This window comes from Pseudophryne corroboree, chromosome 5 (assembly GCF_028390025.1).
Source record: "Pseudophryne corroboree isolate aPseCor3 chromosome 5, aPseCor3.hap2, whole genome shotgun sequence".
Taxonomy (NCBI): Eukaryota; Metazoa; Chordata; class Amphibia; order Anura; family Myobatrachidae; genus Pseudophryne; species Pseudophryne corroboree.
This window is the reverse complement of record NC_086448.1, coordinates 499,674,633-499,697,442: the sequence shown is the minus strand read 5'-3', so window position 1 is coordinate 499,697,442 and position 22,810 is coordinate 499,674,633. Positions and strand designations below refer to the sequence as shown.

At 42.9% G+C, this 22,810-nt stretch overlaps 1 protein-coding gene across 13 annotated transcripts in view; it reads right to left on the bottom strand.

The window, feature by feature from the left end:
- Positions 1-22,810, bottom strand: part of LOC134927903 (cytochrome c oxidase subunit 4 isoform 1, mitochondrial-like) — a 353,718-nt gene that overhangs the window by 177,368 nt on the left and 153,540 nt on the right. For all 13 annotated transcript variants that reach the window (XM_063923002.1, XM_063923005.1, XM_063923004.1 and 10 more), the window contains one exon: positions 1,147-1,234. In XM_063923002.1, coding sequence (XP_063779072.1) covers positions 1,147-1,234 — 88 coding nt within the window. The remainder of the gene's footprint in view (positions 1-1,146; positions 1,235-22,810) is intronic.

Here is a 22,810-nt window from a genome sequence, read left to right as displayed (position 1 = left end):
GCAACCAATTAGCATTGATGTATGTTTATAATTTGCATAGTGTCAAATTGAACAGAGCAGCTGATTGGTTGCCAAGGGCAACTTCTCCGCTGGCTCATTTCTCCACTCTTTTCACTGTTTCATGAATAGACCTCAAAGAGTGATAAAGTACCAGCCAATCAGCTTCCTAGCTGACATGTTACAGGACAGTTAGGAGCTGATTTGTTGTAACTTGTTGGTACTTTATCACTCTCCACTTTAACATTTTGTAAGGCTTAAAACATTTTGGCCATTGTAAGGAATATTCTCACAGAAGTCCTATATGCCAAGGCATTACTTGTAGACTTCTTATGGGACTCTAAGTGAGCCAGTGGAGAAGTTGCCCATGGCAACCAATTAGCTGCTCTGTATAATTTTATAGTATGCAAATTATAAATGTTGTTTCAATTCTGATTGGTTGCCATGGGCAACTTCTCCAATGGTTTACTTCTCCACTCTTTTCACTGCTTAGTACATATCCCCCTTACTGATCTAATGTGGTCATTAAACTCTGCATACTTTATGTTGAAGTTTGTCTTTTGTGTACATGACCTTTGTAACATATAAAGTACCAGATACATGTTTTATGGTGTACTTTGAGTTTGTGGTGGTTGACACATGTAGTAAACATTATAATCCATTGTAAAAGACTATAGCTAACTTTATAGAAGGTTAAACTTAATTGTCAAACATTGATAATACAACTAGATTAAAAGAACACATGAACTATTGAAACATAAAATGAGTCTCATTGGTGAATTTGTAATGGTGACGGAACCCAAATTTCAATGGACGTAGTGCACACCTTTATACTCTATGGTAGGACTGAAACTAAAGGACCATCTTTCTCAAACATTAAACAGTATTCTATTTGTGTAATTATCATGGATCGCAAGAATTGAGTTTCCTTACAAAAGCGCTGCCCATATAGTTCATGTAGGGCTGTATTTCTATTATAACTGTGTATTTCTGGGGCAAAGTACTAAAAAATGTATGTCATTCAAGAAAATGTATGCAGCTGGCGCAATGACAGTAATTATTAGACCTCCACATGACTGTTGTTTTCAAACTGTATTCTCAAAGACAATAATTAAATTTAGATTAGCAAAAATGAGCATTTCCACTCACCATGTGCAGACAAACAACTGGTGGTAGAGAGACTCCTCCATGTAATGGATTTTGATCCACGGAGGGCACGTGCAACAGTAGTTAGCATCTAGAGAAAACAAAGACTCATTAGCAATATTTATTCAGCAAAAAATAGTTATTCAATAGAGATAAAAAAATTATAATTTCTATTTAGCAGAGACTAAAGAAGAAAGATAAACATTTCTTAGGCTAATAAATGTTAACCATGTACTGTGTGATATTGCACCCCTTTGTAATGCAAAGTACCAGACACAGGTTTTATGATGAACCATGAGTTTGTAGTAGATGACACATGTAGTAAACATTATAATCCATTGTAAAACACTATAGCTAACTTTATAGAAGGTCAAAACACAATTGTCAATCATTGATAGTAAAACTAGAGTAAGAAAACGCATGAACCATGACAAAATAAAATGTCTCATTGTGAATTTGTAAAGTTGATGGAACTCAAATTTATATTGCTGAAACAGTATTCTATTTGTATGATTCATATGAACAAAAAATGATTGAAATGAACATTGTTGTGCATGGCAAAATATTCCTTCTGAAAATGACTGCTACTGGCTTTCCCACTGTCTAAGTCAGTGTTTAGAAATGTGGTTCTCATGCACTCCCAACAGGTCATGTTTTGAGGATTTCTCTTTGTGGAAACAGGACAGAGGTTCCCAAACGCGGGCCTCAAGGCACCCTAATGATCCAGGTTTTAAGGATATCCATCGCTGAGCACAGATAGTTAAGTCAAATTGATTGAGGCACCACTAAGTAAGTCACCTGCGCCCAGGCTTGGTTATCCTTAATATCTGGAATGTTAGTGTGCCTTGAGGACCGCGGTTGGGAACCTATGAGGTAGGATATTTACTGGCTCAATCAGCCTAAATCAGCTGTACATGAATAAAAAAAATCTTGAAAACATGAGCTTTGTGAGTTCTGGATTTGGGAAACATGGGTCTAGGTAGACAATGAAGCAATACAATCACCATCATATCATGTTTACTAAATTAATATTCATTTTTCATTGTACACGCAAATCCTCAATAAATGTTACCTTCTAAAGCACAGAGAATAAGAATTGATGGTTAGTACTTCATAGTGTTCAGAACAAGAATAATAATAATAATAATAATAATAATTATAGTACAGTTACTCAATACTGAAAAATATCCAGGGACACATTATTAAAACCTGGGAACATCTCTGGAAATTTGGTACATTTGGCAATTATGGCATAGCCATATACTAAAGAACAGAAGCCATATTATATTGTACATGTTAAATAAAATTTTGAGTGAAAGTCAGTGAAACTACCAGGGTTGTGCAGTAATTTAAATGGCTCAGGGGCACTGGCTAGTACCAGAGCCAGATGTACACATAATATATGAAACAAAGGGTGTAGGTGGGCATTATACACAGGTGCAGTAGTATATACTGCTGGAAATATGGCCAGTTTTGATCAGATATGTGCAGAAAAGGTAGTCACTGCCTCATCTGTCATAGACTTTTTATCCAGAGTTTTGACTATAAAAATGATTAGAATAATACAAAGAACATGGGGCCTATTTCAGAGTTGATCGCAGCAGCAAATTTTTTAGCAGTTGGGCAAAACCATGTGTACTGCAGGTGGGGCAGATGTAACGTGCAGAGAGTTAGATTTGGGTGGGGTGTGTAAAAACTGAAATCTAAATTTCAGTGTAAAAATAAAGAAGCCAGTATTTACCCTGCATAGGAACAAAATAACCCACCCAAATCTAACTCTCTCTGCAAATGTTATATCTGCTCCCCCCTGCAGTGCACATGGTTTTGCCCAATTGCTAACAAATTTGCTGCTGCGATCAACTCTGAATTACCCCCAAGATCCAGTGTTCAGCAACTGGGCTCTCGGTGCATAACACCCAGCTGGCAGTAAAGTCTGTACATGCTGTTCCTGCAGGGCTGTTTCTAGCCAATTTGGCTCCCAGTGCGAGATTTCAAAATGCGCCCCCCCATTAGCATAAAAAAATGCGCCCCCCCCCATAGCTATAAAAAAACTAAAAGCATGCCGGCAAGGGGGTGTCTGGCCTCATTAAAGTGGGCGTGGTCTCATTAAAGTGGGCGTGGCCTCATCTGATATCATCACGGCCACCACAGAAAAAAATAAAAAGTCCCCATTTTACACATCACGGCAGGCAAGTGTCCCCATTTTATACAGTACGTCAGGCAAGTGTCCCCATTTTACACATTACGGCAGGCAAGTGTCCCCATTTTACACATTACGGCAGGCAGGTGTCCCCATTTTACACATTATGGCAGGCAAGTGTCCTCTTTTTACACAGTACACAGGCAGGTGTCCCCATTTTATACAGTATGGCAGGCAGGTGTCCCCATTTTACACAGTACGGCAGGCAGGTGTCCCCATTTTACACATTACGGCAGGCAGGTTTCCCCATTTTACACATTATGGCAGGCAAGTGTCCCCATTTTACACATCACGGCAGGCAGGTGTCCCCATTTTACACAGTGCGGCAGCCAAGTGTCCCCATTTTACACAGTACGGCAGGCAAGTGTTCCCTTTTTACACAATGCGGCAGGCAGGTGTCCCCATTTTACACATTATGGCAGGCAGGTGTCCCCATTTTACACATTACGGCAGGCAAGTGTCCAAATTATACAGTACGGCAGGCAAGTGTCCCCATTTTATACAGTACGGCAGGCAGGTGTCCCCATTTTATACACTACGGCAGGCAGGTGTCCCCATTTTACACAGTACGCAGGCAGGTGTAGCTATGGGTGGGGGGTGCATTTTTTTATGCCAATGGGGGGGGGGGGCACATTTTGAAATCTCACACTGGGAGCCAAATTGGCTAGAAACAGCCCTGCAGGAACAGCATGTTCAGACTTTACTGCCAGCTGGGTGTTATGCACCGAGAGCCCAGTTGCTGAACACTGGATCTTGGGGGTAATTCAGAGTTGATCGCAGCAGCAAATTTGTTAGCAATTGGGCAAAACCATGTGCACTGCAGGGGGGAGCAGATATAACATTTGCAGAGAGAGTTAGATTTGGGTGGGTTATTTTGTTCCTCTGCAGGGTAAATACTGGCTTCTTTATTTTTACACTGAAATTTAGATTTAAGTTTTAACACACCCCATCCAAATCTAACTCTCTCTGCACGTTACATCTGCCCCACCTGCAGTACACATGGTTTTGCACAACTGCTAAAAAATTTGCTGCTGCGATCAACTCTGAATTAGGGGGGTAATTCCAAGTTGATCGCAGCAGGAAATTTTTTAGCAGTTGGGCAAAACCATGTGCACTGCAGGGGAGGCAGATATAACATTTGCAGAGAGAGTTAGATTTGGGTGGGTTATTTTATTTCTGTGCAGGGTAAATACTGGCTGCTTTATTTTTACACTGCAAATTAGATTGCACATTGAACACACCCCATCCAAATCTAACTCTCTCTGCACATGTTATATCTGCCTCCCCTGCAGTGCACATGGTTTTGCCCAATTGCTAACAGAATTCCTGCTGCGATCAACTTGGAATTACCCCCTAGGGCCCCATCTTCTTTGTATTATTTAGTGATGTGCACCGGACATTTTTTAGGTTTTGTGTTTTGGATTCGGTTCCGCGGCCGTGTTTTGGATTCGGACGCGTTTTGGCAAAAAACCCCAGAAATTTTTTTGTCGGATTCGGGTGTGTTTTGGATTCGGGTGTTTTTTTTTTACAAAAAACCCTCAAAAACAGCTTAAATCATAGAATTTGGGGGTCATTTTGATCCCATAGTATTATTAACCTCAATAACCATAATTTACACTCATTTTCAGTCTATTCTGAACACCTCACACCTCACACCTCACAATATTATTTTTAGTCCTAAAATTTGCACCGAGGTCGCTGGATGGCTAAGCTAAGCGACCCAAGTGGCCGACACAAACACCTGGCCCATCTAGGAGTGGCACTGCAGTGTCAGACAGGATGGCACTTCAAAAAAATAGTCACCAAACAGCACATGATGCAAAGAAAAAAAGAGGCGCACCAAGGTCGCTGTGTGACTAAGCTAAGCGACACAAGTGGCCGACACAAACACCTGGCCCATCTAGGAGTGGCACTGCAGTGTCAGGCAGGATGGCACTTCAAAAAAATAGTCCCCAAACAGCACATGAGGCAAAGAAAAAAAGAGGCGCACCAAGGTCGCTGTGTGACTAAGCTAAGCGACACAAGTGGCCGACACAAACACCTGGCCCATCTAGGAGTGGCACTGCAGTGTCAGGCAGGATGGCACTTCAAAAAAATAGTCCCCAAACAGCACATGATGCAAATAAAAAAAGAGGCGCACAAAGATCGCTGTGTGACTAAGCTAAGCGACACAAGTGGCCGACACAAACACCTGGCCCATCTAGGAGTGGCACTGCAGTGTCAGGCAGGATGGCACTTCAAAAAAATTGTCCCCATACAGCACATGATGCAAAGAAAAAAAGAGGCGCACCAAGGTCGCTGTGTGACTAAGCTAAGCGACACAAGTGGCCGACACAAACACCTGGCCCATCTAGGAGTGGCACTGCAGTATCAGGCAGGTTGGCACTTCAAAAAAATTGTCCCCAAACAGCACATGATGCAAAGAAAAAAAGAGGCGCACCAAGGTCGCTGTGTGACTAAGCTAAGCGACACAAGTGGCCGACACAAACACCTGGCCCATCTAGGAGTGGCACTGCAGTGTCAGGCAGGATGGCACTTCAAAAAAATTGTCCCCAAACAGCACATGTTGCAAAGAAAAAAAGAGGCGCACCAAGGTCGCTGTGTGATTAAGCTAAGCGACACAAGTGGCCGACACAAACACCTGGCCCATCTAGAAGTGGCACTGCAGTGTCAGGCAGGATGGCACTTCAAAAAAATAGTCCCCAAACAGCACATGATGCAAAGAAAAAAAGAGGCGCACCAAGGTCGCTGTGTGACTAAGCTAAGCGACACAAGTGGCCGACACAAACACCTGGCCCATCTAGGAGTGGCACTGCAGTGTCAGGCAGGATGGCACTTCAAAAAAATAGTCCCCAAACAGCACATGATGCAAAGAAAAAAAGAGGCGCACCAAGGTCGCTGTGTGACTAAGCTAAGCGACACAAGTGGCCGACACAAACACCTGGCCCATCTAGGAGTGGCACTGCAGTGTCAGGCAGGATGGCACTTCAAAAAATTTGTCCCCAAACAGCACATGATGCAAAGAAAAAAAGAGGCGCACCAAGGTCGCTGTGTGACTAAGCTAAGCGACACAAGTGGCCGACACAAACACCTGGCCCATCTAGGAGTGGCACTGCAGTGTCAGGCAGGATGGCACTTCAAAAAAATTGTCCCCAAACAGCACATGATGCAAAGAAAAAAAAAGGCGCACCAAGGTCGCTGTGTGACTAAGCTAAGCGACACAAGTGGCTGACACAAACACCTGGCCCATCTAGGAGTGGCACTGCAGTGTCAGGCAGGATGGCACTTCAAAAAAATAGTCCCCAAACAGCACATGATGCAAAGAAAAAAAGAGGCGCACCAAGGTCGCTGTGTGACTAAGCTAAGTGACACAAGTGGCCGACACAAACACCTGGCCCATCTAGGAGTGGCACTGCAGTGTCAGGCAGGATGGCACTTTAAAAAAATTGTCCCCAAACAGCACATGATGCAAAGAAAAAAAGAGGCGCACCAAGGTCGCTGTGTGACTGAGCTAAGTGACACAAGTGGCCGACACAAACACCTGGCCCATCTAGAAGTGGCACTGCAGTGTCAGGCAGGATGGCACTTCAAAAAAATAGTCACCAAACAGCACATGATGCAAAGAAAAAAAGAGGCGCACCAAGGTCGCTGTGTGACTAAGCTAAGCGACACAAGTGGCCGACACAAACACCTGGCCCATCTAGGAGTGGCACTGCAGTGTCAGGCAGGATGGCACTTCAAAAAAATTGTCCCCAAACAGCACATGATGCAAAGAAAAATGAAAGAAAAGAGAGGTGCAAGATGGAATTGTCCTTGGGCCCTCCCACCCACCCTTATGTTGTATAAACAGGACATGCACACTTTAACGAACCCATAATTTCAGCGACAGGGTCTGCCACACGACTGTGACTGAAATGACTGGTTGGTTTGGGCCCCCACCAAAAAAGAAGCAATCAATCTCTCCTTGCACAAACTGGCTCTACAGAGGCAAGATGTCCACCTCATCATCATCCTCCGATTCCTCACCCCTTTCACTGTGTACATCCCCCTCCTCACAGATTATTAATTCGTCCCAACTGGAATCCACCATCTCAGATCCCTGTGGACTTTCTGGAGGCAATTGCTGCTGGTGAATGTCTCCACGGAGGAATTGATTATAATTAATTTTGATGAACATCATCTTCTCCACATTTTCTGGAAGTAACCTCGTACGCCGATTGCTGACAAGGTGAGCGGCTGCACTAAACACTCTTTCGGAGTACACCCTGGAGGGAGGGCAACTTAGGTAGAATAAAGCCAGTTTGTGCAAGGGCCTCCAAATTGCCTCTTTTTCCTGCCAGTATACGTACGGACTGTCTGACGTACCTACTTGGATGCGGTCACTCATATAATCCTCCACCATTCTTTCAATGGTGAGAGAATCATATGCAGTGACAGTAGACGACATGTCAGTAATCGTTGGCAAGTTCTTCAGTCCGGGCCAGATGTCAGCACTCGCTCCAGACTGCCCTGCATCACCGCCAGCGGGTGGGCTTGGAATTCTTAGCCTTTTCCTCGCACCCCCAGTTGCGGGAGAATGTGAAGGAGGAGATGTTGATGGGTCACGTTCCGCTTGACTTGACAATTTCCTCACCAGCAGGTCTTTGAACCTCTGCAGACTTGTGTCTGCCGGAAAGAGAGATACAACGTAGGTTTTAAATCTAGGATCGAGCACGGTGGCCAAAATGTAGTGCTCTGATTTCAACAGATTGACCACCCGTGAATCCTGGTTAAGCGAATTAAGGGCTCCATCCACAAGTCCCACATGCCTAGCGGAATCGCTCTGTTTTAGCTCCTCCTTCAATGTCTCCAGCTTCTTCTGCAAAAGCCTGATGAGGGGAATGACCTGACTCAGGCTGGCAGTGTCTGAACTGACTTCACGTGTGGCAAGTTCAAAGGGTTGCAGAACCTTGCACAACGTTGAAATCATTCTCCACTGCGCTTGAGTCAGGTGCATTCCCCCTCCTTTGCCTATATCGTGGGCAGATGTATAGGCTTGAATGGCCTTTTGCTGCTCCTCCATCCTCTGAAGCATATAGAGGGTTGAATTCCACCTCGTTACCACCTCTTTCTTCAGATGATGGCAGGGCAGGTTCAGGAATGTTTGGTGGTGCTCCAGTCTTTGGCACGCGGTGGCTGAATGCCGAAAGTGGCCCGCAATTCTTCGGGCCACCGACAGCATCTCTTGCACGCCCCTGTCGTTTTTTAAATAATTCTGCACCAGCAAATTCAATGGATGTGCAAAACATGGGACGTGCTGGAATTTGCCCAGATGTAATGCACGCACAATATTGCTGGCGTTGTCCGATGTCACAAATCCCCAGGAGAGTCCAATTGGGGTAAACCATTCTGCGATGATGTTCCTCAGTTTCCATAAGAGGTTGTCAGCTGTGTGCCTCTTATGGAAAGCGGTGATACAAAGCGTAGCCTGCCTAGGAACGAGTTGGCGTTTGCGAAATGCTGCTACTGGTGCCGCCGCTGCTGTTCTTGCTGCGGGAGGCAATACATCTACCCAGTGGGCTGTCACAGTCATATAGTCCTGAGTCTGCCCTGCTCCACTTGTCCACATGTCCGTGGTTAAGTGGACATTGGGTACAACTGCATTTTTTAGGACACTGGTGACTCTTTCTGACGTCTGTGTACATTTTCGGTATCACCTGCCTAGAGAAATGGAACCTAGATGGTATTTGGTACCGGGGACACAGTACCTCAATCAAGTCTCTAGTTGCCTCTGAATTAATGGTGGATACCGGAACCACGTTTCTCACCGCCCAGGCTGCCAAGGCCTGAGTTATCCGCTTTGCAGCAGGATGACTGCTGTGATATTTCATCTTCCTCGCAAAGGACTGTTGGACAGTCAATTGCTTACTGGAAGTAGTACAAGTGGTCTTCCGACTTCCCCTCTGGGATGACGATCGACTCCCAGCAGCAACAACAGCAGCGCCAGCAGCAGTAGGTGTTACACTCAACGATGCATCGGAGGAATCCCAGGCAGGAGAGGACTCGTCAGACTTGCCAGTGACATGGCCTGCAGAACTATTGGCTTTCCTGTGTAAGGTGGAAATTGACACTGAGGGAGTTGGTGGTGTGGTTTGCAGGAGCTTGGTTACAAGAGGAAGGGATTTAGTGGTCAGTGGACTGCTTCCGCTGTCATCCAAAGTTTTTGATGAATGCGCTGCAGGTGACGTATAAGGATGTTCCGAGGTGGTTAACGTCCTTACCCCTACTTATTACAGCTTGATAAAGGCAACACACGGCTTGACACCTGTTGTCCGCATTTGTGTTGAAATAATTCCACACCGAAGAGCTGATTTTTTTTGTATTTTGACCAGGCATGTCAATGGCCATATTCGTCCCACGGATAACAGGTGTCTCCCCGGGTGCCTGACTTAAGCAAACCATCCTTGTCAATTTCCTCCCCAGCGCCAGCAACACCCATATCCTCATCCTGGTGTACTTCAACAGGGACATCTTCAATTTGACTATCAGGAACTGGACTGCGGGTGCTCCTTCCAGCACTTGCAGGGGGCGTGCAAATGGTGGAAGGCGCAAGCTCTTCCCGTCCAGTGTTGGGAAGATCAGGCATCGCAACCGACACAATTGGACTCTCCTTGGGGATTTGTGATTTAGAAGAAGGCACAGTTCTTTGCTGTGCTTTTGCCAGCTTAAGTCTTTTCATTTTTCTAGCGAGAGGATGAGTGCTTCCATCCTCATGTGAATCTGAACCACTAGCCATGAACATAGGCCAGGGCCTCAGCCGTTCCTTGCCACTCCGTGTCGTAAATGGCATATTGGCAAGTTTATGCTTCTCATCAGACGCTTTCAATTTTGATTTTTGGGTCATTTTACTGAACTTTTGTATTTTGGATTTTACATGCTCTCTACTATGACATTGGGCATCGGCCTTGGCAGACGACGTTGATGGCATTTCATCGTCTCTGCCATGACTAGTGGCAGCAGCTTCAGCACGAGGTGGAAGTGGATCTTGATCTTTCCCTATTTTAACCTCCACATTTTTGTTCTCCATTTTTTAATGTGTGGAATTATATGCCAGTATCAATAGCAATGGCCTACTACTATATATACTGCGCACAACTGAAATGCACCACAGGTATGGATGGATAGTATACTTGACGACACAGAGGTAGGTACAGCAGTGGCCTACTGTACCGTAATGCTATATATTATATACTGGTGGTCAGCAAACTGTGCAAAACTGAAATGCAGTACAGGTATGGATGGATAGTAAACTTGACGACACAGAGGTAGGTACAGCAGTGGCCTTCTGTACCGTAATGCTATATATTATATACTGGTGGTCAGCAAACTATGCAAAACTGAAATGCACCACAGGTATGGATGGATAGTATACTTGACGACACAGAGGTAGGTACAGCAGTGGCCTACTGTACCGTAATGCTATATATTATATACTGGTGGTCAGCAAACTGTGCAAAACTGAAATGCACCACAGGTATGGATGGATAGTATACTTGACAACACAGAGGTAGGTACAGCAGTGGACTTCTGTACCGTACTCCTATATATTATATACTGGTGGTCAGCAAAATTATGCACTGTACTCCGACTATATACTACAATGCAGCACAGATATGGAGTGTTTTTCAGGCAGACAACGTATACTGGTGGTCACTGGTCAGCAAAACTCTGCACTGTACTCCTCATATATAATACTGCTGGTCCCCAGTCCCCGCAATAAAGCAGTGTGAGCACAGATATATGCAGCACACTGTGCACAGATATGGAGTGTTTTTCAGGCAGACAATGTATACTGGTGGTCACTGGTCAGCAAAACTCTGCACTGTACTCCTCCTATATAATATACTGGTGGTCCCCAGTCCCCACAATTAAGCAGTGTGAGCACAGATATATGCAGCACACTGAGCACAGATAAGGAGCATTTTTTTCAGGCAGAGAACGGATAAAACTGGTGGTCACTGTCAGCAAAACTCTGCACTGTACTCCTCCTATATTAATAATACAGCTGCTCCCCAGTCCCCACAATTAAGATATAAGCAAGCACAAATATTTGCATCAACAATAAATAAACGGAGAGGACGCCAGCCACGTCCTCTCCCTAACATTTCCAATGCACGAGTGAAAATGGCGGCGACGCGCGGCTGCTTATATAGAATCCGAATCTCGCGAGAATCCGACAGCGGGATGATGACGTTCGGGCGTGCTCGGGTTAACCGAGCCATACGGGAGAATCCGAGTATGCCTCGGACCCGTGTAAAATGGGTAAAGTTCGGGGGGGGGGGGGGGGGGGTTCGGTTTCCGAGGAACCGAACCCGCTCATCACTAGTATTATTCTTTTTTTTTTTTTTTTATATTAAATTTTTATTGAATTTTCACACAGATTACATGTACGTGTATATGTAAATTGGTAAACAAAATCTGGATGGGGGTAAAGAGATATACATAAAACAGAACTAATAAAGACATAGGGGGGGGGGAAGTACATATCAGGGATTTCGTAATACAACAATGGAAACATAGTATAGTGAAAAACAAAAGGTCTACTTCACTTAGCCCATTAATGCCCGGAATGGACCGGGGGAGCGAAGCACGGAGAGGTCTGGAATAGTAACTGAAGCTCTGGAGGCACCTATCTGGCCCGAACCCTCCTTGTAAAGGGACCATTTAATCCATTTCTTGCTAATAGAGGTATTTCCTGAGGAATACTTGACCTGTGCTGTTTCAAAAACATAATGTTGATGAACTCTATTTTCTATCATAGAAATAGTGGGGACAACCGCTGATTTCCATTTGGAGGCGATGGCGGCTTTAGAGGCTATAAGGATATGGCCTAAAAGGTATCTATCACCGCTAGACATCTCCTTCCCATAGTAATGGAAAAGTGCCAAGAGAGGTTCAGGCAAAAGGACCACTCCCAGTATGTGGGAAATAAGTAGAAACACTTCCCTCCATAGCGCTCGAATTACCGGACACAACCAAAATATATGTAGGATATCCCCCACCATCCCACAGTTTCTCCAGCAACTAGCGGAGACATTGGGCCAAATTTTGTGCAGACGATCTGGCGTTAGATATACCCTATGAACCAATTTGTAATACATTTCACAATGATTTACGCATTTAGAAATTCTAAAACAAGATTTAAAGATATCTCTCCAAACATCTTCAGTGAAGACTGCAGGGAGATCTTTTTCCCATTTGGTCTGCGCAGGGAAGATGGGCCTCAGTCACAAGATGCTGGTACCATCGGGATATGCCTCCCCTGTTGCCGCTGGGTATAAGGAGTGACATCAGTAGTTTAGGGAAATCAGTATGTGGGACTCGACTTGGAGAGCAGCTTTGAAGCCAATGCCGCAATTGTAGATATTTATAAAAGTCCTGCTTGGGAATCTGAAACTGTTCTCGGAGCAGGGAGAAGGGAACTAAAGCGCCGTCCCGGAGGACATATTTTAGAGTAGTGAGACCTAAGGCCCGCCAATGGTATAGTTGCTTATCTGGGATCAATAGGGCTATAGTGTGGAGGGACAACTGGGGGGAGGGGATAGCACCAGGAGGGAGAGATCTAATTACTTCTTTTCATGCCATCAGGGTTGTGTGTACTGCGGGGCATTCAGCAACTCTGGTTGGAACTGAGTTGGTGGGCAACCACAGCAAATCCGATAATGTGAAGGGGGATATCGCGTCCCGCTCCAGGGATACCCATGGTTTAAAATTGCTCTGAGTGAACCAGTCTCTAGCCTGTGTAAGTAAACAAGCGATATGGTATCTCTCTAGATCTGGATACGCGACACCCCCGACCCATTTAGGCGCAGTCAATGTGGATTTCGCTATTCTCGGCTTCGAGCCCCCCCATATATATTTAGTCAAAAGACGATTGAATCTGTTACAAACATCTTTGGGGAAAGCCCTTGGGATGGTACGAAACAGGTACATCAACTTTGGCAAGAGGACCATCTTCGCCGCCGCCACCCGTCCGACCCAGGATACCTCCTGCATCATGCAATCTTTAATTATCAATTCAAATGTACGATAAAGAGGGTCATAGTTGCACCCTATTAAGTCCCGCCCCCTAGATATATGAACACCCAGGTATTTAAGCGATCTAAGTTGCCACGCATACTTATAGTCATTCTTTAGACGACTAAGAGCGCTGTCGGAGATATTCAAAGGGAGGGCCTCGGTCTTAGTAGCGTTCAGTTTGTAGTAAGAAACCGCTGCATAGGAGTCTAAAAGAGAATGTAAATGAGGTAAGGACGCTTCAGGCTCTTTAAGACACACCAGAATATCATCCGCAAAAAGACAGATTTTATGCGGCATCCCACCTACCGCTGGGCCTACAATTGAATCTGACATCCTAATTCGTTCCGCCAGAGGTTCCACCGCTAGTACAAAAATAAGGGGTGATAATGGGCAACCCTGCCGGGTCCCATTAGTAATATTAAATATAGAAGAGTTGCACCCATTGGTGAAAACCGAAGCCGAGGGCGAGGAGTACAAAGCCAATATAGAATCGAGTATCCTACCCGCAAATCCAAAATGGCCCAGGGTAACCCTTAGGTAGTCCCAATGGAGCCTATCGAATGCTTTTTCTGCATTCAGAGAAAGAAGCAAGAGAGGCTCGTTCCGGGCCTGGCAGCGGTCAATTAAGTTAATAACCCTACCTGTGTTATCTGTTATTAATATTAGAGCGAGGACATAGACAAAACGCGGACACACATGTCCTCGCTCTAATATTAATGAAATGTTTAACCAGTTCTGTTTAATGTGACTAGTTAATTCCACAGGCATTTATGGTACTAGCTAGCAGATAGACAGGAGATTTAGCTATAGCTAGTTACACTTCTTTCAATGTTTAGCTCAAACAGTATCAGATCAACTAACCAGTTTTCTGCTGCAGTGTAATAGATAGACAGTGATTGCCTGAACGTAGCAGACAAGTGCTGTGTACTCAAGTCAGCAAGCCAGCTGTGATATTGAGGGTTGAAAATGAACAAATAGACAGGAATGCAACATTGTTTCATAGTCAATTCCTGAGGCTGCCTGGCAGTCATTTAGAGACATATAAGATACAAGTTAACCAGTGCAAATAGACTGAGTATCTCAGCATCAACCAGTGCAACAGATATAGGAACATTATAGATAGCAGCTGACAGGCTGTGCCATTTAAGAATAGTTGACACAATTAAAGGGGTATGCCTATATCTCTAGGGGCAGCAAGGAATCTAGCAATGTGTAAAGTATAATTCACTAATATCTCGTAATCTAAAAATTCAAAGAGGGATGCATGTATAAAATGAAAACACTCTCCTCTCCGATTTAGATATACTCATTTCCTCATTACTAAAAGTGCCACCCCTAAGTGGAGTATTAGCATCCTGTATAGTTGATGAATACTCAATATATAGACATTAATGAGTAAGGAAGATATTTATCCCCATTAATTGAATAAGATATAATTCTGAATATGGATGCCTCATGTGACTATAGGGAGTTTCATTAAAGTCTCATTAAAGTTATAAGTGCACCCCTGTACTGCATTCTGCTAAGTATTGTCTATAAGTTTAATAATGAGGAAAATATTCACCCTCACTAACTGAATAAGATATGACTCTAAATACAGATGCCTCATGTGACTACAGGGAGTCTCATTAAAGTCTTATTAAAGCTATAAGTACACCTCTGTACTACATTCGACCAAGCATTGTCTATGAGTACAACAAGCACATAAGTACTAACTAGTATATTGAGTGCCAATTTTCAGGCAGAAGAATAATATCTGCATGCTTCATTTACACTATTTATTATTGGTGAAATATAACAGAGAATATAACCTGATATGAGAATGAATGTGAATGAATAAGATCTACACATCCGACATTAAAGAAAATCATTGAGATTGGAAAAAACAGAGTGATCTTCCTGCCCTCAATTTATGATTGGCATGGTACAGATATCTGCATAACATGATATATATGCTAGTGGGATTAGATCAGCAGCTATAAATACAAATATAAGAGCGAGATAATTCCGACACTGCATATACTAATAACTATTCATATATATATATACATATAGATTAAATGCTGACAACAATTATCAGACTGGTGTACAATTAAGAGCAATGATAGATATTAGGACATAGGAACAAATACGCAGACACACTTTTAATCTTTAATCACATTCATTATCTTTATTGCACTTGTGGTATATGTTGTATATGTCTTGATTTTAACCTCTATGTTTCGTCTATACTCATAGTTTGTGTGTTAGTTATTGTCACACTATTTTAAATTAAACATCAATAAAAGTTATATTTTAGAAATTTTTCAGACGGGTGTGACAACCAGGTTACTCCCTTCTTCGTGCATCGACAATACAGCCTTTTTCTCTCTCTCCATATGTATTGGTGTTTGGTATATTAAGGTGAGCTTGTGTTTGGTATTTATGATCCTGAAAACAGTTGATAAAACGGAAACGTTGACCACAAGGTTTGCTGCCGTTTCCTTTGCTGTGAATGAGTCCTGAGTGCCGCATCCACTGAGAAACTACAGTATATATATATATATATATATATATATATATATATATATATATATATATATATATAAACAAGCAGGAAAAAATAGAGCGGCACTCAGCGTCTTAATCAAAAGGTAAAAAAGTGTATTTAAAACACCAACATGAACCAACGTTTCGGGACACACAGGTCCCTTTGTCAAGGTGTACAGCACACCTTGACAAAGGGACCTGTGTGTCCCGAAACGTTGGTTCATGTTGGTGTTTTAAATACACTTTTTTACCTTTTGATTAAGACGCTGAGTGCCGCTCTATTTTTTCCTGCTTGTTTAACCATTTCCACTGAGAAGGCACCAGTGCATCTATATTACTGAAAATGGAGTGCCGATCCATTCCCATGTAAAGTATATATATATATATATATATATATATATATATATATATATATATATATATATATATAAATTTTCCCAGTGGTGCTGCACCCCTCAGTAACAGATGTAACCAAACATACTACCGATGCCTACAGGCTAACGGAGGGTAGCGACTCACACATCAAGTTTCAATATATTAATCCCATAGTATTACCGTCGCATTTGTGCATGCTGGCCAGCGGGTCAAGTGGATCCGCTGTTCCAATCCTATCTGTGGGACTGACAGGGTGTGCATTTATGTGGGCTGAATGCACGCCCCTGTCATTGAGGCACCTGTACTGGTGCTGCTTCACTATGTTTTTTCAATGGGCATTTACAGCCTCACCCCATACCTGCCCCCCGCTTCCCTAATTTTAGTTAGCAGCACCTCTCCCGCTGCCTCCCATCCTAATATGAAGGCATATTCACATGGGAAATTATTAGAATAATAAAAGAAGATATTTATCACAGAATCTTTGTTATAAATATCTTCTTTGTATTATTTTAATCATTATAACAGGGGAGGCACTGCCTCACCTGACTGCATGTCCCTGGTGGTGACGTCATCGGACACGGCCGGAACTGGGGCAGCGCAGCTGCGGGTACTCACATGGTGATGGTATTTGGTATATTAAGGGGAGCTTGTTATTTGTATTTATGAACTTGAAAACAGTTGATAAAACTGAAACGCTGACCACAAGGTTTGCTGCTGTTTCCCTTGCTGTGAATGAGTACTGAGTGCCGCATCCTCTGTGAAACTACTACAATACTTCTATGCTGGCCCCAGATCAAGCTACTCTGTTTATTTGAGTGACGGACCCTCTCTATATTGTACCTATATAAATATATATATATATATATATATATATATATATATATATATAAAAATATATATTTGCCTGACGAAAATGTTTTACTAAACATTGAAATGTTTGCAGAGCAAACCAACATGGTGTGAGTCTTCATTATGTTGTGAGTGCTGCTGACTGCTATTGTATATACATGGTGACAGGATTAAATATATATACAGTCCATCTGGAAAGTATTCACAGCGCTTCACATTTTCCACATTTTGTTATGTAACAACCTTATTCCAAAATGAAATAAATTAATTTTTTCCCTCAAAATTCTACACACAATACCCCATAATGACAACGTGAAAAAAGAGATTTTTGCAAACTTATCAAAAACAAAAAAACTAAGAAATCACATGTACATAAGTATTCATAGCCTCAAAATTGAGCTCAGGTGCATCCTGTTTCCACTAATCATCCTTGAGATGTTCCTACAGCTTAACTGGTGTCCACCTGTGGTAAATTCAGTTGATTGGACATGATTTGGAAAGGCACACACCTGTCTAAATAAGGTTCCACACTTGACAGTGCATGTCTGAGCACAAACCAAGCATGAAGTAAAAGGAATTGTCTGTAGACCTCTAAGACAGGATTGTCTCGAGGCACAAATCTAGGGAAGGGTACAGAAAAATATCTGCTGCTTTGAAGGTCCCAATGAGCACAGTGGCCTCCATCATCCATAAATGGAAGAAGTTCGGAACCACCAGGACACTTCCTAGAGCTGGCTGGCCGTCTAAACTGAGCGATCTGGGGAGAAGGGCCCTAGTTAGGGAGGTGACCAAGAACCCGATGGTCACTCTGTCAGAGCTACAGCTTTCCTCTGTAGAGAGAGGAGAACCTTCCAGAAGGACAACCATCTCTGCAGCAATCCACCACTCATGTCTGTATGGTAGGTGGCCAGACAGAAGCCACTCCCTAGTAAAAAGCACATGGCAGCCCGTCTGGAGTTTGCCAAATGCACCTGAAGGACTCTGAGACCATGAGAAACAAAATTCTCTGGTCTGATGAGACAAAGATTGAACTCTTTGGCATGAATGCCAGGCATCATGTTTGGAGGAAACCAGGCACTGCTCATCACCAGGCCAATACCATCCCCACAGTGAAGCATGGTAGTGGCAGCATCATGCTCTGGGGATGTTTTTCAGTGGCAGGAACTGGGAGACTAGTCAGGATAGAGAGAAAGATGAATGCAGCAAAGTACAGAGACATCCTGGATGAAAACCTGCTCCAGAGGACTCTTGACCTTAGACTGGGGTGATGGTTCATCTTTCAGCAGATCAACGACCCTAACCACACAGCCAAGATATCAAAGGAGTGGCTTCAGGGCAACTCTGTGTATGTCCTTGAGTGGCCCAGCCAGAGCCCAGACTTGAATCCGATTGAACATCTCTGTAGAGATCTGAAAATGGCTGTGCACCAACGCTTCCCATCCAACCTGATTGAGCTTGAGAGGTGCTGCAAAGATGAAAGGGTGAAACTGCCCAAAGAGATAGGTGTGCCAAGCTTGTGGCATCATATTCAAAAAGACTTGAGGCTGTAATTTCTGCCAAAGGTGCATCAACAAAGTGTGTATGTATATATATATATATATATATATATATATATATATTCCCATAAAAAGCGGCACTCCACAGTACAGAAATGACACACACACAGGGCAGTGTGTAGTAACTTTCAGTTTATTTAACCGTCGTCAGGCATGTCAGATACAAAAAAAAACTTTCCTTTTATAATAAACAATCACCATGTGTGACAAATTGCAGACGCCCTCAGGATCCAATTTCCTGCTGACATCATCATCCCTAGACTAACATTGTGACGATCCATCACCATGGATACCATATACAATTCATGTTACAAAGTCCATCTATACAACCAGCAATGGAGCTGGTTGTATAGATGGACTTTGTAACATCTGAGATGACCATCGCGACCGGCAGGTTGAGTCCTTGGCCACACCACTCCTGGAGAACTGTGTTTTTCCCAAACACCGGCCACCTCAGTCCCTCCACGCAAATGCCTCTGCCTGTCAATCAGTCACAGGCTTTCGCATTCCTGTGCTAAGATCGCAGGGCCACTTCTGTACATGCTCAGAATGGGTCCTGTGCATGCGCAGGACCCAACCATTGGTAAATGCAGTAAGGATCGCATCAGCAATCCTTACTGAACAACCCCCATAGACACAACTGTCCATTATAATAGACCTGGGTGCAGCAGAAAAGCGCCAATGTCTAGATAAAACCTGCAATGATCAGTACAGATGCCTCAGCATGGGCAGCATGGTTGGTATAATGGTTAGAATTACTGCCTCACAGCACTGTGGCGCTTGTATATTCTCTCTGGTTTCCTCCAGGTTCTCCGGTTCCCCCGACTATCCAAAAATGTATGAATAGGTTAACTGCCCCCCGCCCCCCAAAAATAAGAACAATAATGTTGGTATGTTTGTACTGTATATGTGGTAGGGAATATAGATAGAATGCTCTGCTGGGGCAAAGACTGATGTGAGTTAACAAATGTTCTCTAAAAAGCGCTGCAGAATGTGTAAGCACTATATAAATACCTGGTAATAAATATATAATAAAAGATCACAGCAGTTAAAATTGTAACAATGGTCATCACCACTTCTTGGGATATTTGGAATCGGAATAGGAAAGTTACTAGTGTACTGTATACCAATGTGTTGAAAATGGCTTAAAGTCTAATGTAAAGAAACCATTTCACATTTCATGACTGGTATTTTTCACAGGAGACAGAGGAGCTGGAAAGTCGATGTGGGAGGATGTTACAAACTGCTGCACATTAATCACAAGGACAAGTCCCAATGCCTGTTACAGATAGAACTGGGCAACACTGTTACTATGGGGAAATGTAATTACCTTTAAATGAGTGTAATGGGGTTGTCAGTCTGATAAAGAGAAGAAGGTTTATGAAGTTGCTGCTAGACAATTTCCTATTTCAGTTGGTAAAGAAGAAACAAAGCTCTTTGTGATCCTGGTATCTCTAGCAACACAAAGCTCAATAGAGCTCATTAAAGTAGCCAAATAAAGCAAATGTAGTGAATATTTACCATATGTGGTTTCATTTTGTGTGGACTACAAAAGTATTTAGAATCATACTGAAAAAGAAGTGTAGGAACAGAGTCTATCCAATGCTAAATCTGTTATTTATAAAATTTATAAAATTCCCCTTATGGTAAACTATACAATAGCAAAAGACATTCAGCAGTAAACAGTATATTCAGAAACCAGAGTCCCCGCTGGTACCGGTAGGTCACATTCAAATTAAGTTCACGTTAAGTACCATGCCTTAAGGGTAGTTAGCGTGGACTTAGGGGGACATTTACTAAGCAGTGATAAGAGTGGAGAAGTGAGCCAGTGGAGAAGTTGCCCATGGCAACCAATCAGCACTGAAGTAACATCTATAATTTGCATACTAAAATGATACAGAGCTGCTGATTGGTTGATGGGGCAACTTCTCCACTGGGTCACTTCTCCGCTCTTATCACTGCACAGAACGGCAGTTTGGACATAGTGAAAAGGGCAACCTTACAAGTGCAGTAGAGGGAACTGTGCAAACAGAGCTGATTCCACTTGCACCCAAAGTTTGGGCACACCAACAGAAAACCATCCACGGGTCTGAGTCATGAGAACAGTGAGTTGGTAGTCAGAGGTCCAGATTTAAAATAAATCACTCTACTACATCCAACATCGCTAGGGCGTACACTACTGAATCAGGAACAGAAATAACCAACCGAGTTGGAAGGGGCGCTCAAGTTGTGGCTCCAATTAATATGTATTTAGCAGCTGTCTGGATAGGCTAGTCACACCTATAAAATCATACATACAAACAAGAATAACAGAAATAAGACAGCGCTGACTGAGATGGATTGTCGATAAAATTACAATAATATATAATGAATTAAAATTGCAATAAAATAATTAAATAAAATAGATCTCACTGCATTAATGAGCTCATAGTCACCATACATATAGAGATTATTCACTTGCCGCTTGATCCAATGTCCCCATGGGACCCGCACACTTGAAATGTCCCTTATCCTTGGGTTGTGGCACAATCCCCAGGCCGAATGCTTGTGATAACAACGCTGGAGGAATAACTGTCCCAGTAGTGTGGCAATACAACAGGAAAGTCCTCACCAGTAGTGCGTAGTTGTGATGATATTCGGTCCTTGTTAAATGGATGTGGGTACAGATAGCGCTATTTTGGCAGAGTCCTCAGAGGTCCAAGCGGTGATAGGTATTCAATGAAAGGTGACACAGGCTCACACCTGACGCGTTTCACAGCTGGCTGCTGCTTTATCAAAGGTGACTGTGATCCTAACTGGCAGTGTATTTATACCTAAATTAATTACTCCATTGATTACAGCTGGTTTAGACAATCCATCTCCTAACATATGTGTAAATTACAAAAAATCATCACTCTATGTATTATGTGGATAGACTCAAGGCAATATAAAAGACACAATATACTCTATAAACCATTATACCTTATTAGTTTTAAAATTATACTTAAATTCAGTCCGAAAGTGCTGGAACGCACGCGGACTTCCGGACTTCCGGTAAGTGACCCGCATTGGTTGCTATGGAGATAGATCTACTCCAATCGTGTGTCGCGGGCGTAATTACTTCCGGTCCGTGACCCGCACAGGGTTGTTATGGAGATGGAGTCAATCTCTACTCCAATCATTTAGCGCACACGAGGTCACGTGATCGGCACTCAGTGGAACGCATAATGTACTAGGAAGCCTATCTGTATTCGTCCTGCTCGTAACATAGTAAAGTTACATCGATTATCTGTTCTTCTAGCCTACCGTCATCAGATTATTGTATTAGCAAACAGAGAAAGTTTCATTTAATGAGATTCTATGATAAATACAGAACAATCTTATCCGGCTGGTAACATTCTACAGTTATATAAATTATCGATTTCAATCGTTTTCTATCTTCTAATCATTATGACATATATTTAAAAATTTCCTTTACTAAGAATACAGAACAGTCATATCTCTTATGCACCATCCAGGTAATTAGTTATTATTAAATTAATGTAAACAGAATACAGATACTTCATACACTGATCAAGTAAATATCTGTATATAATTAGCTTGGAACATATCAATAAGCAGAAATGTCAGGAACAATAAACATATCTAGTTGCTGATTAGTATGTGATTATTTACTTCTAGGGAGACGTACCATTTCTTCATAGGACATAAATAATCCTTATAGCAATTGAACTGGAAAGGGATCTCTTATTTTGTTTTATGCTATAGGTTACAGCAGCAGGATCCACTTACTCAATGAAACCCGCTGGTCCAAAAATTGTATATATTAGCACTGGGGGAACATGGAGAAAGGGAGGGTAAAGGGGGGGGGGGGAGAGGGGGAGGGGGTAGGAAGGGGGAAAAGGGAAAAAATAATGGGGGGTTAGATAAGTGGGGGGCAGAAATCTATAATTTAGATCACACAATTGAGTTCTACCGACTCATTTAGACCTGCAGGGAATATACTGTTCATTTTGAGCATCCAGAATACTTCTTGTTTACAGAGGGTCTTATACCGATCCCCCCCTCGTATCATTTTACTAATGAATTCTAAGCCTGTCACCTTCAGACATTTGGGGTT